Source organism: Mustela putorius, unplaced genomic scaffold (genome assembly GCF_011764305.1).
Source record: "Mustela putorius furo isolate JIRA1106 unplaced genomic scaffold, ASM1176430v1.1 tig00000095_pilon_pilon_pilon, whole genome shotgun sequence".
NCBI classification, from domain to species: domain Eukaryota; kingdom Metazoa; phylum Chordata; class Mammalia; order Carnivora; family Mustelidae; genus Mustela; species Mustela putorius.
The window spans coordinates 40952392-40968122 of record NW_025421280.1 but is presented as its reverse complement, the minus strand read 5'-3'; the positions used below and the strand labels follow the sequence as shown (position 1 = coordinate 40968122).

The 15731-nt window shown below is 64.2% G+C and overlaps 2 protein-coding genes across 4 annotated transcripts; one reads left to right on the top strand and one right to left on the bottom strand.

The window, feature by feature from the left end:
- Positions 1-388: 388 nt before the first annotated feature.
- Positions 389-9277, bottom strand: R3HDM4 (R3H domain containing 4). Of its 3 annotated transcripts, none has more exons than XM_045088145.1 (9): positions 9135-9277; positions 4519-4673; positions 4032-4156; positions 3475-3598; positions 2900-2985; positions 2357-2442; positions 2219-2274; positions 1542-1678; positions 389-1382 (listed from the first exon to the last, which is right to left on the bottom strand). In XM_045088145.1, exons 1-8 carry the CDS (start codon positions 9215-9217, stop codon positions 1563-1565), a joined length of 831 nt encoding a protein of 276 aa, XP_044944080.1. In that variant the 5' UTR covers positions 9218-9277; the 3' UTR covers positions 389-1382; positions 1542-1562. The 3 variants fall into 3 exon arrangements, with proteins under 3 accessions (XP_044944080.1, XP_004778165.1, XP_044944087.1); XM_004778108.3 differs by lacking the exon at positions 9135-9277 and adding an exon at positions 6552-7303 and having other exon boundaries at positions 4519-6420; XM_045088152.1 differs by lacking the exon at positions 1542-1678.
- Positions 9278-9302: 25 nt separating this feature from the next.
- KISS1R (KISS1 receptor) lies at positions 9303-14991 on the top strand. Its single transcript, XM_004778105.3, is given in 7 exon segments — positions 9303-9443; positions 11741-12033; positions 12650-12774; positions 13247-13382; positions 13625-13845; positions 14113-14535; positions 14538-14991. Coding segments are annotated over 6 exon segments (1470 nt in total). The 5' UTR covers positions 9303-9443; positions 11741-11834; the 3' UTR covers positions 14904-14991.
- Positions 14992-15731: the final 740 nt, after the last annotated feature.

Genomic DNA, 15731 nt, shown 5'->3' with positions numbered 1-15731 from the left:
CTCTGGAGCGTCCGGCCGGCCGCAGGTGGAGTTTGGACTTGGGGCTTCCACGACCATAAATTCCTGCGGTTTTAAGCCACAGCTGGGGTCCTTCGTTCGGGCCACCCCAGGAGGCTCCTCCCAGTGACCTTTGGACCCTCTTGGACCCTCGACCGGCTGGGAAGTGGCAGAGCTGGGGTTCGAACCTGGGCACCTGGGAACGGGCCAAGCCAGGGCAGCAGAGCCAATGGACCCAGAGCTCCCAGGAGCATCTCCCCACACACCCGCCTCCCACGGAGGGGGGGGGGTCACTCCGTGTGAACCTTCATCCCGAGGCCTGCAGCCCTCCGTGACCAGGACCTAAGCACGTCCTGAGCACCTGCTGGAGGAAAGGAAAACCCACAGCTGGTGACCAGAGCACCAGAAATTTATTGAATTTCTCCACTTTTCCCAAAGCACAACAAGCCACACACACGGGAGGGGTGGGCCCCAGCTCTGCTCCTGTGGGACATGCCGGGGTGACCAGTGTAAGGACACCCCAAGGCAACAGGCCAGAGCCGGGTCGGGGAGGGAGCAAGGGGACACGGCAATGGGGCAGTCCGAGGGCAGAGGCTTCTGGCTGGAAGTCCCAATTCCCCAGTATGAAGGGAGGAGGTGTGCAGACCAGAGAGGGCCCCAAGAGCCACCAAAAGCCACCAGGGGAGAACACACATTCAAACGGTGGTAGGACCAGCCTCTAAGATGTAGCTTCTGTCCAGGGCTGCAGGGCACACGCACACACGCACACACACGCACACACTGGAAAAGGGGGCAGAGCCCTAGGGACCCCCCCCCCACCAACCAAGCAAAAAACTGGGTGGGGGGTTAAAGCAGGGACTAGAACAAAGCCCCCCATTTATCAGTTGGGGCAAGTGTTTGGTTTTTCTTCCCAAAAGGGAAATTTAAAAATGTACAACAAATCATGCCGAATTCATTAAAAGTGATAAAAACCCAGCCTCTCACAGCCCGCGTGGGCTTCAAACGGGGCTGGAAAAGCAGAAGGAAGGAACACGGAGGTGACCAGGCCGGGTCTCCTGGCTGCAAAACAGAGCCGGAGGGGCAAGGCCAGGCCAGTCCGGCGGGGCCCCAGCCCCCAGCGCTTAAGGGGACAGGTGGACAGGGAAGGGGCCAGAGTGAGAGAGGGGCCGCCAGAGCAAGAGCGCGTCCGCCAGTGCTCGGCGCGGGGAGGCGGGGAGGGGGGAGGTGGGGAGGGGGGAGGCGGGGCGGGGAGGGGGGAGGCGGGGCGGGGCGGGGCTGCCATCAGCTCCGCTGCTCCAGGTACGCGGACAGGAGCAGCCCCGGGGGCAGGAAGTCCAGGTGCCGATTGCTGACTTTCATCTGCCTCTTGCCTTCCAGGTCCGCACCTGTGAGGGGGCCAGGGCGGCAGCAGTGACCGGACTATGCAAGTCCCGGGTCCCCAGGTCGCCATCTCCACCCCTCCGGGCTCCTCCGGCGTCCAGCGCTGCGTGGCCCCGCGCCACCAACCTCCCTCCCTCCTCCCTCCCCTCCCCTCACTCCCACACCTGATCTAGCCCCGCGCCCCCCTAGCTCGGCCCCGCTTTCAGGCCTTTGCGGGTCGGCTCAGGGCCCCTCCTCCTCTGTGTTCGGCCCCGCTCCGCTCCCGCAGAGAAGCACCGGGCCCCGCCCCTGGGTCCTGGCTCTGCGGGAACAAAGTTCGGAGTCCACTGGAGGGAGCCGGTAGGAGGAAGCGGCGGCCTGGAGTTGCCCTGGAAACCGGCTCCTCAGCAACTCGGGCAGGTCGCCACGATGAAGAGCCCGGACCCCATGGGGCACCCAGACACAGCAAGGGCCTGTGAGGACCCTCCCTGGGGGACTGCGTCCCTAGGACACCCGCATTATAAAAGAGAGGACACGGGCCCCAGGAGGGGGCACTTGCCAATGTCACATGCATGTCACAGCGGAGGGACTAGAGCTAAACAGAGCTCCGCCTCTGTCTTGGGGGCCCCTGCACAGGCCCAGGCTCCCAGGGAGCATCGGTGCCCCCAGCATCGCCCAGCACAGGGCCAGGCACACGGGGGGCCTCTGATGCGTGAACACGCTGTGCCACCGCCCACCCTTGCCTCATGGCGCCCTCCTCCCCGAGAAGCCTCCCCCTGAGGGACGAACCCCTGTATGACTCCGGCCTCGGTTTCCCTGGGCCGCACAAGCTGATGGGGCCCGGCAGGCCAGCAGCACTTACTGGCTGAGATGAGGTCCATGTACTGGCAGATGGCGTGAAGCAGGAGCCTCTCGAAACTGGAGGGAAACAGACGGTAAGTGGCCGTGGGCCAGGGCCAGACCCCTGCGGACGACACGGTGCTCACTCCCACCCAGTCACCTGCTGTCCAGCATGGCCGTGTACACGGCCTGGGGAGACACCGAGAAAAACCTCAGCAGCCGCTCCTCCCAGGTCTCCAGCGTTCCCTGCGGGAGAAACGGGCCTGGGGTTAGGCCAACCGCGGGACTGTGGACAAGCTGTCCAGGCCCCATGCCCAGGGTAGCCTCTGGAGCCCGGAGGCCTCGGTTCAAATGTGGCCTTTGAGCTGTTCCAGGAGGCTACGGAACCCTTCCCAAAGATAGCAGGACTGAGATATGGCCATACTGTTGGCCTCCTGGGCCTTCTGCCTGGTGGACTCCTAGGCATCCCGCAGTGCACACCTTCACTGTCCCTGCCCCCCACCCTCGGGGAAAACCCTTCCCCAGCCCTGGTTCCTGCACGCTGACCACACTGGTCTGGTCTGTCCCCTGCCTCGTCTCCACCAACACCACCCGCACTGGGGAGGCCTCCCATCACACCGCCGCCGATTAGGAAGGGGAGGAGGAAAATCTATCAAAAAAGACCAAGCAGGTGGAGAAAGACGCAGCCTGGCCTGGTATTCACCATGGGGATGCGGCTCCGCTTGAGGACGGCTCTCAGACGCCGGCTGATGCGCTGGAAGCAGTCGCGGGGTGTGTAGGCCGGGTCCTCTGCAAGATGTCCTTGCGTGGAGAGCAAGCCTCGGGCCTGCCCACAAGCCAGGCTCCTCCCCATGCGTTCCCCGGAGCACCGCCCCCACTCCAGGCCCCTCCCCGTTCGTCTCCTAGGTACCGCCCCCTCGCCAGGCTCCTCCCACCCATCCCCCAGGTACCGCCCCCTCGCCAGGCTCCTCCCATCCACCCCAGGTACCGCCCCCTCGCCAGGCTCCTCCCACCCATCCCCCAGGTACCGCCCACTCGCCAGGCTCCTCCCACCCATCCCCCAGGTACCGCCCACTCGCCAGGCTCCTCCCACCCACCCCAGGTACCGCCCCCTCGCCAGGCTCCTCCCACCCACCCCAGGTACCGCCCCCTCGCCAGGCTCCCCCCCAGCCCGTCCCCAGGGCTCCTCTCCACCCATCCCTGGCCCGCCCACAACAGGATCAGCCAGTTCCCCACTTCGCTCCCCTGGTTGACCCAACCTCCCGTCTAGGCCCACACCTCTCCTTCGGTCCTCCCCACGGCCTGGCCCCCTCCTCCGCGTCTTGCTCTTGCCCTCATCCTCCAGGTAGCGGAGAACCCTTTCCTGCTCCTCTCCAGAGCGGTTCATGAAGTCATTCCAGACCTAGAAGAGAGGCAGGCAGGAACCAGGCTCATGAGCCCCAGGTTCTCCGTTTAGCCAATGACCACAGGGGGCCCCCAAGTGTATGGACATACTCCTCTAGACCCATCTGCCCACCGGGCTGGCCAAGAGTTTATGGGGTACCCGCAGACCTGCCTGTCTGGGGCGGGGGATTGCCGTGGACCCGCTAAGCCTCCCATGGACTCATTCATTCCCAGTGATGGGCAGAGGACTCAGGAGTGCTGGAAAGTTCTGGGGTGGGTAGGAGTTCTGGCTTGGTGTGGGGGCCCCGAGGGAAGCAGAGCCGGTGTTCATCAGGGGACCGAGGGGGCTGGGCGCCATGGGTGCTCCTGAGGGAGGGACCGGCCCAGGCCCGGTGCGGTGTGGAAGCGGGATCAGGAGCAGGGGAGGCAGGAGGAAGGCGCGGGCGCCGCACCTCCACGTAGGTCTCATTGCTGCAGGCCTCGGCGAAGATCCCAGGTGCTGCCGGGGGTGCCAGGTCCCCGTCGTCCAGACCGGCTGGGCCCCCGTCTGTCTCCAGCAGGGTTAGGAGGTACTGGGCTAGACGGAAGCAGATGACCTTTGGGCTGGGGGGTGGCATTTGGGCCCCCCAAATGTCTCCACGGAAACCCCTGGCCTCTGCATTCAGGGCCTTTACCCTCCGCGCACACCGTCTCCCCGCCTCCACACTCCAGCTGTCTTTCGCAGAAGGCACAGAAACCCCCCAGCCTCCACCTCCAGAACGCCTGCTTCTCCCTGGCTTGCTGAACCCAAGCCCCCATGCCCAGAGCGCCTCACAGCCCTGCCCCAGCACTGCCCGGCTCAGGGCCGGCCTGGGGCAAAAGCAGCAGATGAGAGCATCATACGGACCATTCTCGTGGGAGCCCCAGGAAGCCCCAGGAGGTGCGCCCAGCCCTGCTCACTGTTCTCCAGCCGCTGGAGGCTCTTCCGCCCCTTGGCCTTGGGCACGAGGTCGGAGTTCCGCACAGCCTGGTTGATGAAATGCTGTTTCCGCTTGGAGGCCGACAGCCTCTTCGCCTGGGGGCCAGCTAGCGTGGGCAGACAGCGCGGAAGGGGCCTGTGGGCCGGGGTGGGGGTGGGGAGGCAGGCCTCAGGGCCAACCCCGGCCAGGACCGCCAGGCAGAAGCCCATCGGCCCCTGGACCAGGACATCCCCTGCTTGGTTTCCCTCAGCAATGGACAACCCCAGACCCCCCAAATTCCATTGTGCTTCACGGTCCCATCACCCAGGAGGTCCGATCAGTAAGCAGGGGGCCAGAGAAGAGAAGACCCGCGCCCGTATCCACAGGGTGGGTGGATGACCAAGAAAAGCTCCTCCCGCCTCCCCCAGGCCTCCACCCTTAACTGCAAGCCGGTGGGCCCCAGCGCCTGCGGGACTGGACCACCACCCGCCCCCGCGAGGATCTCAGGAGACATGACAGCACGGAGCATCTCCCGGGCAGCAGCCGGTAAACCAGGCAACAGCCTCCAGCAGCTCAAGGTGAGGCCTGAGCCCATTGTGCAAGCCCCTGCTGTCCACCCCCCCATGTGCCCAGAGGCAGGCCGGAGGCCCCCCCCCCAATTAATCTGCCCTCCTCCAAGCAAATGCATTAATGTGGGGATGGATTAGCGGCTTGGCTGGGCCTCCCACTGGGACAGGAGGGCCACCTGCAGACACTGGGGCACTGGGGGGTGGGGCCCGTGCAGAGCAGTGGAAGGAGATGTCCTGGCAAGGAGTTCCTGGCCTTCCTGTCCCCCCGCAGCCCCCAGACCAGGGGCCAAGGGCATGTGGCCTCCTCGCCATCCCCCCCCACCCCGTGCACACTCCCCCAGACTCGGACTGGCTCACTCGCTCGCCCCCTTTGGCTCTGTCAAAATTTCTCCAGAGCCCCCCGGCCGCTATATGACGCGTCCCTTCGCGTTTCTGATCACCAGCTCTGCTTCAAAGCTAACCGCCCCCCTCGCCCACGACGCGGCAATCCCCGTGTAGACATTCACGGCCATGCCCCGCACGCGGGGTGAGGTCTCAAAGGAAAAAAAAACCATGACTCCAAGACCAAGTGGAACCCAGAGTCCAAAGTACCCCCACATTTTCCTAGTAGCCAAGGTTCCCCGGACACAAACTAAACGCAGAAGTTCGGCCTCTCCCCTCTGAGCCACGCGAGAACCTCTCTGAGGAGAATCCTCATAGGATTAGGGAGGAAGCCAGTGCTCCTCAGGGCCTACACAGACCCAAAGTGTCCCCAGCATTAAGGATCTATCTGTTCGGTGCAGAATGGCCATGACCTCTCCAAAAAGCAAACAGGCTGAGACCCATGCCACGGACGCCCCAGCAGAGCAGGTGAGCTGCCAAGGCTCAGTGGGTAAGAGCTCCCCCCAAATCCACGCCATTGCCTCACAAACAAACTCACACCTGAACCAGCACCCCGTCAGCAGGGGCACACAGGCAGAGGCACAGCTGGGCCCTGGCATGTCAGTCCCGAGTTCGAATCCCAGCTAGGATGCTCCACTGTGGAACCTGGAACCCCAGCTCACCCCCGGGCCACGTGAAGAGAAAAATGGCTTCTGTGGGTGCCCTTGGGTCTGAAAGGGGATACTCAGAGCCAAGAGGGCCAGGATAGACACCCTTCCCGCCTGACTCCGCAGCGCCTCCTTGGTTTCCTCCTGTTATGGGGAGCTCACCCCCATCACCCAGTTGATCACAGCATCATCCCTGGATGGAACATTCCTTCTTACCAGCACTACCATGCCACGAGGGCGGTGATGCCGCGCTGACCCCCAGTATACAGAACTGCAGCTGAGGCACAGATCATGTCACAGATCCCACTGTGGCAGAGACGCCAACAAAGACAGGCCAAGGTAAACCAAGTCAGCACCGAGCCAATGACTGTGAGGCTGGCCCCCCCGGAGGGCTATGCCCTGAGGCCTGAGCACCCCCACCGCCAGCCTCAGCTCACCCCCCATCTCCTCAGGGCTCCCGTGCTGTGTCTGTACCTTGGCAGCTGGAAAGAGCCCAGAGCGGCAGCCTGCTGCGGCCGATAAGAGTCCGCATCCGGGGGGGTGGGGGCTTATCAGGGATGTCAGAGCAGGGCTGAGCCCTGGGGACATGAGTCTCTGAGGAATAGGGCCTCCCCCCATCTCCCCATGGGAGTGGCAGAACCAGGATTGGGACCTGGTCAGAGTGGGAACACGCCCTGTGAGCCATTCAGCCTCCTGCTTCTCTGACTCCACAGAGTTCCACGCCCGACCTAGTGAAGACCCAGCTGGCCCTGCCCTGCTCCGCCACCTTGCATGGCTCCGCAGAACCCTCAGGGCCAAGCCCAGCCCTGCCCTCTCCAGTACCGGGAACACAGGGGTCTGTGCCTGGCCCCACAGGCTTTCGGGGAGCTTGTCACCCTCTTGTGGGCCTCATGCTCTGAGCTGAGCGCTGGAAGTGGAGCCCCTGTCTACAGCCATATACCACCCTGAACGTGCCGATCTCATCTGGAAATTGAATCCCACCACCAACTCAAGGTGGCTGACGTCAACCACATTCCAGCAGAGGGCAAGAAACATGTGGCCTCCAGGGCCAACGGCTGGGCTTGGACCCTCGCTCAAGAAGGAGAGGACAGGGGCGCCTTGGTGGCTCAGTCGTTAAGTGTCTGCCTCCGGCTCAGGTCATGGTCCCAGGGTCCTGGGATCGAGCCCCGCATTGGGCTCCTTCCTCAGCGTGAAGGTTGCTTTCCCCTCTCCCACTCCCTCTGCTTGTGTTCCCTCTCTCACTGTGTCCCTCTGTCAAATAATAAATAAAATCTTAAAAAAGAGAGAGAGAGAGAGGACAGCAGAAGCAGCAGCCACAAATACCCAGTAAATCAGTAAATCAGATTTGTAATGAAGGTTGTGGGTCCTCCGCTCCAGGCACAGCGACCCCCTCACAGGGCCTCAAACCCCCAGGAACGGTCGACCTCAGGGCCTTTGCACCTGCTGAGCCTGCTGCCTCCAGTGAACTTTCTCAGCACATTCTGTTCAGACATCACCTGGGAGAAGCCGTGCTGCTCCCCGCTCGCCCAATCAGCTGGCCCAGGCACCTGTTTACTAACACCTCACCTGCCATGCCAGACCCTTATGAACAGGAGTGTCCCCAGCACCTGCCAAGGGCCAGGTCAGCTATTTCCCAGACTACAGATGGGGAAACTGGGGACGCAGACAGAGCACCCTAGCCTTCCTGGCCCCAACAGGACTCAGGAAATGGCTGCATCGTGAAAGCTGCTTGTGCCCCACGAAGGTGGACAGGTCCAGGTAGAAACAGCGGCCAAATCAGGTTGAGCACCTTTTCTCTTGGGCTAAAATATACTTTTCTCTGGCACTAGTCCCCTCCCCCAGGAAGAGGCAAGAGAGGAACCTATTTCCCGAAGCAGGAAACTGAGGGGGCGGGCTCAGAGCGCAGAGGTGACTCAGGCTGGGGTGGGGCCACCTGGGGCCTCCAGCAGTGACCGCACCCCCCCCAGGGGACACACAGAGGTGAAGGAGCATTGGGGACATCCGTGGGGACCCACTGGCAGGTTAATACCCACTTGGATGGGTAAGGCCCCTTAAAAGAAGGAAAATACCCACATCTGTAGAGCCCACATGGCTTCTGGGTGAAGGCCCAGGGGGAGATACCAAAGGAGTAATAATAAATGTATAATGAGACAAATTACACAGTGAGATGTTTCAGATAATAATTAAAGAATGGCCGCTCCCTCCTCCTGGGCACAGGGTCCTAGACCTCCCCCCTCCCCCTCCCAGCCATTCTGAGAACAGGCCGCCACTCCACCTCGGTTTACAGATGGAGAAACTGAGGCATGTACTGCCCAGGCGGCCGGGCCAGCCCGCGGGGGAGGCAGCAGCCTCCTTGCCCCCCACAAACCGGGACCACAGGGTGGGTGGCTGTTTTCTGCGGGAACATCCCGGTTAAGCAGGACTCCAGCACAGCCATCCTCGGGTCTGCACCCAGAGTGGGCGGCTCCGCCCCCCGGGTTCGGGGCACCCCACGCGTCGCATCTGTCAAGTACGCGGACGCGAACAAAGGGCCTTGTCTGCTCGGGAGGTGGGGGGCCGAGAGACCCCTCAGGCAAGCACGGGCTGGCGGGGTTGGGGGGGCTCCCTAGCCAGCCCGGGGGCAGGAACAGCGGCCCGTGCGTAAACACCCCTGACAGCAAAGCGGCTTCCGGGGTGCCTCGCGCAGGGGCACCCCTCACCTGAGCCGGGGGCGAGGCGCAGGAGACCCCCCCCAACGCGAGTCAGCGCCCGGGCACCGGGCCGGGGGCGCATCTTTGGGCCCCGGAGGCACATAAACGCACAGACCGGGGGTGCCCCCCCTGCCCAGACACCCGGACGCGCCGCGACTGGGCTCTCCCGGGTGGCAACAAAGCCCCCCACCCCCACCCCACGGCGCTCGGGGGTCTCCGCCAGGAGAAGGGGCGGGGCGGCCTGGGGCTGCAGCCGGACAGCAGGGGAGAGGGGAGCAGAGCGGGTGCAGGAGTCCCCGGAGGCCTGGCCGCCCGCCCTGCCGCGCTCACAGCGTCCGCCGCCCGCCCGGGGCGCTTCCCACCGCCGCCGCCGCCTCCTCCGAGCCGCCCTCCGGGTTCTCCAGGGCGACCATGGCTCGGCCGCTGTGGTCGCCGCCGCCCGGCAGGGCCTTCTCCGCCCGAGCAGGAAGTGACGGGCGCCCAGAGGCGGGCCGGGGCGGAGCCTGGAGGCTGGACGCGCCGGGCGGGGGCCGAGGCCACGAAGCCGGCGGATCCCGGGCTGCGGGCGGCGGGCACCCAGCCCCGGGGGTCAAGCGGGACAGCCGGGGCGGAGAACGGGGACCGCAGCCAAGCCTCCAGGTTGCGGGTGTGGGAAAGGGGCACAGCCAGCCGCGAGGAACAGACGGGGAAACTGAGGGGGGAGGGAGCGTGATCCCCGCCCCTGAAGCCGGTCGGCGGGGAATCTGAGGCCTGGGCAGCCAGGAGAGAGGGGGGACATCCATTTCAGAGGCAGGGGACCGATGAAGGGACCCAAGCCCCAGCTCCCCTACCCCCCAGCACCAACTCGGCTTTTCCTCCCACCAGCCCCTTCCCGCCTGTGTTCCAGGGCAGCCCCGGAGCCTGGGCTGGGTGCTTCAGTTTACTCGTGCCTAAAAATAGGATATCAGCTTCCACCCCCCTTCACCTTTAAGGATTTCTTCATTTAAGGAATGCCCCCTGTGGGCACAGCCCAGTAATGGGCTCTGGGGATGCAGCAGTGACCAAGGCAGACCCCTTCCCCATCGAGCGGGGTAGGAAAGAAGAGTTCTCTGAGAGAGGGACTGGTCAGCTGCAAAGTGGGAAGGGCATGTCAGGCAAAAAGAACAGCCAGTGCAAAGGTCCTGGGGCATCCTGAGTAACCAGAGCAGGGTGATGAGTGAGCACACAACGGATGGGGGTAGACGGCAGAGGGTGGATCCCTGAGCCTGGAGGTCCTGGGAGGGGAGGTCTGGGTTTTGTTCAGAGGCAACGGGGAGTGAGGGGATGGGGTAGAGAATTAAAGCTGCTGTGGAATCTAGAGCCCCTTCCATCTACAAGAAGAGCGGGGGGTCTCGGACCATGTCACGGGACAGCACAGGGATATAACCTGCCACACGCAGCCTGCTGGAAATGGTGCAGGACACAGGACCAGATCGCCTTAGCAAATAGAGAGCAACAGGTTTGGGAGGCGTGTGAGGAGGAGGAGGGGCTGCTAAGCGCCCCCACAGCACGCGCTGTGCGACGTCACATAGATAAATGTGAGAAGACCCACAGGAATCGATGGTGCTTCCAACCCTGGGAGAAGGCGCCTCTGGACAGAGGGACAGGCAGGGCGTCCTGAGGGCCAGGAGCCTTTGGTCCCCTGGTCGGGCCCATGACAACTAGCTCCATGAACGTGCTGGTGGGAGAGGGCACAGTGTGGGCCTCGGCCTGACTCTGGCCTGATTCTTTCCTTCCCTGGAAACCTGCGCTGGACCCTCCCAACCCCCTCGTGGACACTCGGTGCCCCAGGAGCCGCCTCTGCTGCCCGCCGCCCCAACCTCAAAGGTCCAGCCATGCCCTCAGAGCTCTCCCAGGCCCTTGGACTCAGCTGTGGCCCCAAAAGAGTCCCTCTTCCTAGCAAGCCTGGGTCTCCTCATCCTGGCCTGCTGACTTTCTAGGCCGAGAATAATTTTGAAGGCGGAAAGAGGGTGAAGGGGCAGTACCCCTCTCCCAGTCTTTACCGACGGGGATGACTGATGTGCCGCAGGGACCCAGGGCCTGTTTCCCCATTTCTCCCCTCCCCCACCTCCTAGTTACGGTCTCCTCAATGGCGGCATCTTTTTGTCTCTGCGTGGTACCCGCCATGGCCGGAGCAGGCTGGCACACTGAGGCATGCCTCGTGGGTAGTATCTGGGGTACATTTCTGGGTGTGGGTTTTGGGGGTCAACAGTGTCCTTGTAGAACGCCCTCCACCTGGTTCCTGCCACCAGGGTCACAGGTGCCCACGTCCCCAGTGCGAGTATCTACTACCGGCGGTCGCTTGGGTGGGAGGCAGACACCCCAGTTACAGCAGTGGAGTCCTAGGGAGCTTCTTCAAGACCACGAGTCTGCTGACGGCTAGATCCTGGGCAGCCCTGCCCTGCTCTGAGCGGCCCACGGCTCTCCAGTGCCCCTCCTCGCAGCCCCGGGTCAGGGCTGGCCTCAGCACCAGCCAGGGCCCACCCACTGAGCCCCAAGCACTCGGAAGGTCAAAGTCATGGCCACTACCAAGGGGTCTTCTCTTGCATCTGTGTTTTGGTCCAGCCTGCTCGCCGGTCCTGTGGGTCTCTACCTCCTGCTGGGATCGTCCTTCTAGGACCCAGAGCAGCCTCCACGCAGCTGACCCTCTCCCCTGGCCCCCAAACCCCTCCTCCAGCCTGTCCCCTCCAGTGCGCTCGCCAGGACTGAGAACTGTGGAAGGAGAGGAAAGAGAGGAGGAGAAGTTGGCTGAGCACGGGAATGGCGGGCCGTGGGAAGGAGGGGGGAAGGCGGGGACAGGGCGGGCAGCAGGCTATAAACTGCCAGGGGCTGACTCGGGAGCAGAGAAGCTGCCCAGCCCAGCAGAGCAGCCCTCCGGACTGGGCGGCCTCCCGCTGAGACCCTTCCCTGTGCTCCAGGGTGTGTGCCCGGTGGGAGGCCAGGAGGAGGGTCCCCGCTGGGATCCCAGAAGCAGCCAAGGAAGAGGCCTGTGGGGCCGTGCGCACCGTGGCCATGTCGGCGCCCAACGCCTCCGGGAGGGTGCCGGCCAGTGCCTGGGGCGGCGGGGCCTCCCGGCGGCCGCCGGTGGACGCCTGGCTCGTGCCGCTGTTCTTCGCGGCGCTGATGCTGCTGGGCCTGGCTGGGAACTCTCTGGTCATTTTCGTCATCTGCCGCCACAAGCAAATGAAGACGGTGACCAACTTTTACATAGGTGAGCGCCGGGCACTGCAGGGAGCCTGCCCGCCACGCTGGGGTCCCGTGAGGCGAGGGGCTCGCCCAGACGGGTCCTGTCCCTGCCGTCCGTCCCTGCCCTCTCGGGCTAGAGCTCCAGAGGGCTCGGCCCACGGTGGTTCAGAGGGAGGCTCCCCGAGAGCCAGGCCCTGGGCCTTGAGGAAAGGCTCTGATCCAAATGGGGCTTTTGTAACCCCGTGCCCAGTGAATTAAAGTACGACCTTTGGCCCATGGCCCGGTTCACAAGTTTGTGCCCTGGGCTGGCCCAGCGGGCACCGGTGAGTGCACAGCTTTCTGCATCCGATGGTGGCGGCCGCTGGCACCGCTGCCTCCAGCCAGCAGGGGGATGCGGAAGCCCCGTGCTCTGGCTCTTCCAGGGGGACGGGGTGAGCCGCGATGCGGCCTGACCCTTGAATGCCTAATGAAGCCCGTGCAGAGGGGATGTTTGCAACGGAAAAGTGGGGGCCTGAGGGGATGCCCCAAATTCTCTGCCTGAGGACGTCGGGGGTGAGCGATCCCGCTGGTTAGGAAGGCAGAGACCAGGGGCTGGGCCCGGGCGTTGGGTGGTGAGGCTCCCCACGCGTTCGCCCCTGCAGCCAACTTGGCGGCCACCGACGTGACCTTCCTGCTGTGCTGCGTGCCCTTCACGGCCTTGCTCTACCCGCTGCCCGCCTGGGTGCTCGGCGACTTCATGTGCAAGTTCGTCAATTACATGCAGCAGGTGCACGGGGGGGGGGAGGGAGGGGGCCCCCGGGGGCGGAGTCCGGGTGCGGGGGGGCTGGACCCCGGGTGGGGCGGGGTCGAGGAAGAAGCGGGGCCGGACGCACGCGCCGCGGGGAGAAGGACTCGGCAGGTGCGTGAGTTCCGGACCGGGTGTGGGTTACGCAGGTGGGCATAGGGAGGGCGATCTGGGTCCTGCGGCTTCTTGCGCGTCCGTCCCGCCATCCTACGATGGCTCTGCCTCCCCTGTCTCAGTCCGGGTCTCGGCGGACCTCAAATGGCTCCCTCAAACCTCCGCTCTCTGGTGTCCCCCTCTCCTGCCCCTGCAACCCGTGGCCCCTGGAGACCTTCCCAAGACACGTCCCATTTGTGCCCGAGTGTCTGGAGATCTGGGGGGAGCCACGGTGTGGGCGCAGACAGGGCAGGGCCCAGGCCGGACCCAGGGCGAAACGCCCAGCTCTGGGCCCTCCCAGGTCTCCGTGCAGGCCACGTGCGCCACCCTGACCGCCATGAGCGTGGACCGCTGGTACGTGACCGTGTTCCCCCTGCGCGCCCTGCACCGCCGCACGCCCCGCCTGGCTCTGACGGTCAGCCTCGGCATCTGGGTGGGTGAGTGCAGCGCGAGGGCCGCCGGGGATGGGGATTCCAGGACAAGCCTTTGTGCCTTGGGCATCCCCACCCCCACCAAGGCCCGGGGAGGGGCCTGGGTCGTGGGCCTCTGTCATGCGCACATCTGGGAAGTGAGCTAAATAGCGCGCCCTGGGGGCCCCGCGCCTGGGTGACGCTGCCCGAGGAGGCGGCCGGCGTCCCTCGTCCCTCGGGCAAGGTCTTCAAGCTGCCCTGTGGTCCAGGCTCTGCGGCCGTGTCGACGCCGGTCCTGGCTCTGCACCGCCTCTCGCCAGGGCCCCGCACCTACTGCAACGAGGTGTTCCCCAGCCGCGCCCTGGAGCGTGCGTTCGCGCTCTACAACCTGCTGGCGCTCTACCTGCTGCCCCTGGCCGCCACCTGCGCCTGCTACGGGGCCATGCTGCGCCACCTGGGCCGCCCCGCCGCCACCGACAGCTCCCTGCAGGTGTGCTGCTGGGCAGGGGTTGGGGGGGGGGTTGGGGACAGGGGTGCGGCCGGGGACTCAGGGACTCGAGCGGGAGAATGTGCCGGGGTCGAGAGGGGGAGCTCTGGAGGTGCCCGGGGAGCTCTCAATATCCCGAGGTGAGTTCAAGCCCCGCGTTAAGGATAAGGTAAAAAGTAAAATAAAATACAAATGAAAACGGAGGGGAGCTTTGACGAGGTGCCCCAGCCGCCTGCAGCCTCGCCTCCCACCACCTCCCTCCACCGCCAGGGGCAGCTGCTGGCAGAGCGAGCGGGCGCTGTGCGGGCCAAGGTCTCTCGGCTGGTGGCTGCCGTGGTCCTGCTCTTTGCCGCCTGCTGGGGCCCTATCCAGCTGTTCCTGGTGCTGCAGGCGGTGGGCCCCACGGGCGCCTGGCACCCGCGCAGCTACACGGCCTACGCGCTCAAGACCTGGGCACACTGCATGTCCTACAGCAACTCTGCGCTGAACCCCCTGCTCTACGCCTTCCTGGGCTCCCACTTCCGGCAGGCCTTCCGCAGGGTCTGCCCCTGCGCTCGCCCACGGCCCCCGCAGCACCCGGGGTCTGGACCCTCGCACCCCACCGCCCCCCGCACGGAGTCGTACCGCCTGGCCGCCCACCCGGACTCGGCCAGGACCCGGACGCCAGGGAGCCCTGCGTGTGTCCCTGGGGAGCCCGCAGGCTGTGTGTCCTGAGGGAACACGCTGCCCCTCTCTGGGCCGACTCGGGTTTAGAGCAGGCCCTCAGGGACAAGCGCTGCCTGAACAGCAGCTGCTATTCCGCGGTTATAATTAATGTCTTTATTTCATGCAACATAATCATAGTGAAAATGCCTTGTCCTCCTGCTGGTTCCCCACGACGGTGCTGTCCCGTGGGCTATAGACGTTGTCAGAGTTACTGCTGTTTCCTGACGCTGAAGACACCTGGGTACTGGCCCTCCCTGGAAATTTCCCCCAAAGCATCTTCAGACATTTTCCACACAGGGCCTTGCAGGGGTAACATTGTAAGCTTCATCCAAGTGTCCAGAAATATTAAAATGTGAACACCACGTGCATTTTAAAATGACAGAAATAGGGGCGCCTGGGTGGCCCCGTGGGTTAAGCCTCTGCCTTCGACTCAGGTCATGATCCCGGGACCCTGGGATGGAGCCCCGCATCGGGCTCTGCTCAGTGGGGAGCCTGCTTCCTCCTCTCTCTCTGCCTGCCTCTGCCTGCTTGTGATCTCTCTCTCTCTCTGTTAAATAAATAAATAAAATCTTAAAAAAAAATAAAATAAAATGACAGAAATAAGGCCCTGGTGCAGCCACCTGGCGCGTGTCCGGAGTCCTGCTGGGGGAATTGGGCATCCCTGAGGAAGCGGGTCCTCGCCGGAGCTCTGCGCCCGGAGCTGCCCGCAAGAGAAGCGGGACTGTAATAAACCGCCCCAAAACAGAGGGCGGCCGAGCAGACGGTCACTCAGGATTCTGGGGGGTGACTGGGCTCAGCGGGACCAGGAGGCCGGAGGAGGCTTTGCTCTCATGCCTGGAGGCTGCGCACGGGTCGCTGGGGTCAGTCAGACTCATCCCTTGGCAGAGCTTCTAAGAGGCGGCCCTTCAGGGGCCCGGAGGCCTGGGCTGCCAGGTCCCACCACGTCATTTTAGGTGGGGCTGTGTGTGTGCGCGGGAGAGCGGATGAGCTCAGCCTCCCCGCAGCAGCCCTGTGGGCAGAGGCTTACTCACCCCGCAGGGCCCCCGGTGGTCTCCCGGATTATCTGGGGACGTCGTGGACTTCCAAACAATCCAGCTTGTCCCAGATGTTACTGTGAGACCGAGAAGCCAAAACATAGGGCCATTTTGACATTCTCCTGAAGCTTACAGCTTATTATTATAACT

Excerpts from the sequence above, each read along its gene's own strand:
- R3HDM4 (XM_045088145.1), bottom strand. The coding sequence starts at position 9,217 with ATGGTCGCCCTGGAGAACCCGGAGGGCGGCTCGGAGGAGGCGGCGGCG. Across the intron at positions 3,599-4,031 it reads GCAATGAGACCTACGTGGAG|GTCTGGAATGACTTCATGAA; the intron begins GTGCGGCGCCCG and ends CCTCTCTTCTAG. Across the intron at positions 2,275-2,356 it reads ACGGCCATGCTGGACAGCAG|TTTCGAGAGGCTCCTGCTTC; the intron begins GTGACTGGGTGG and ends GTTTCCCTCCAG.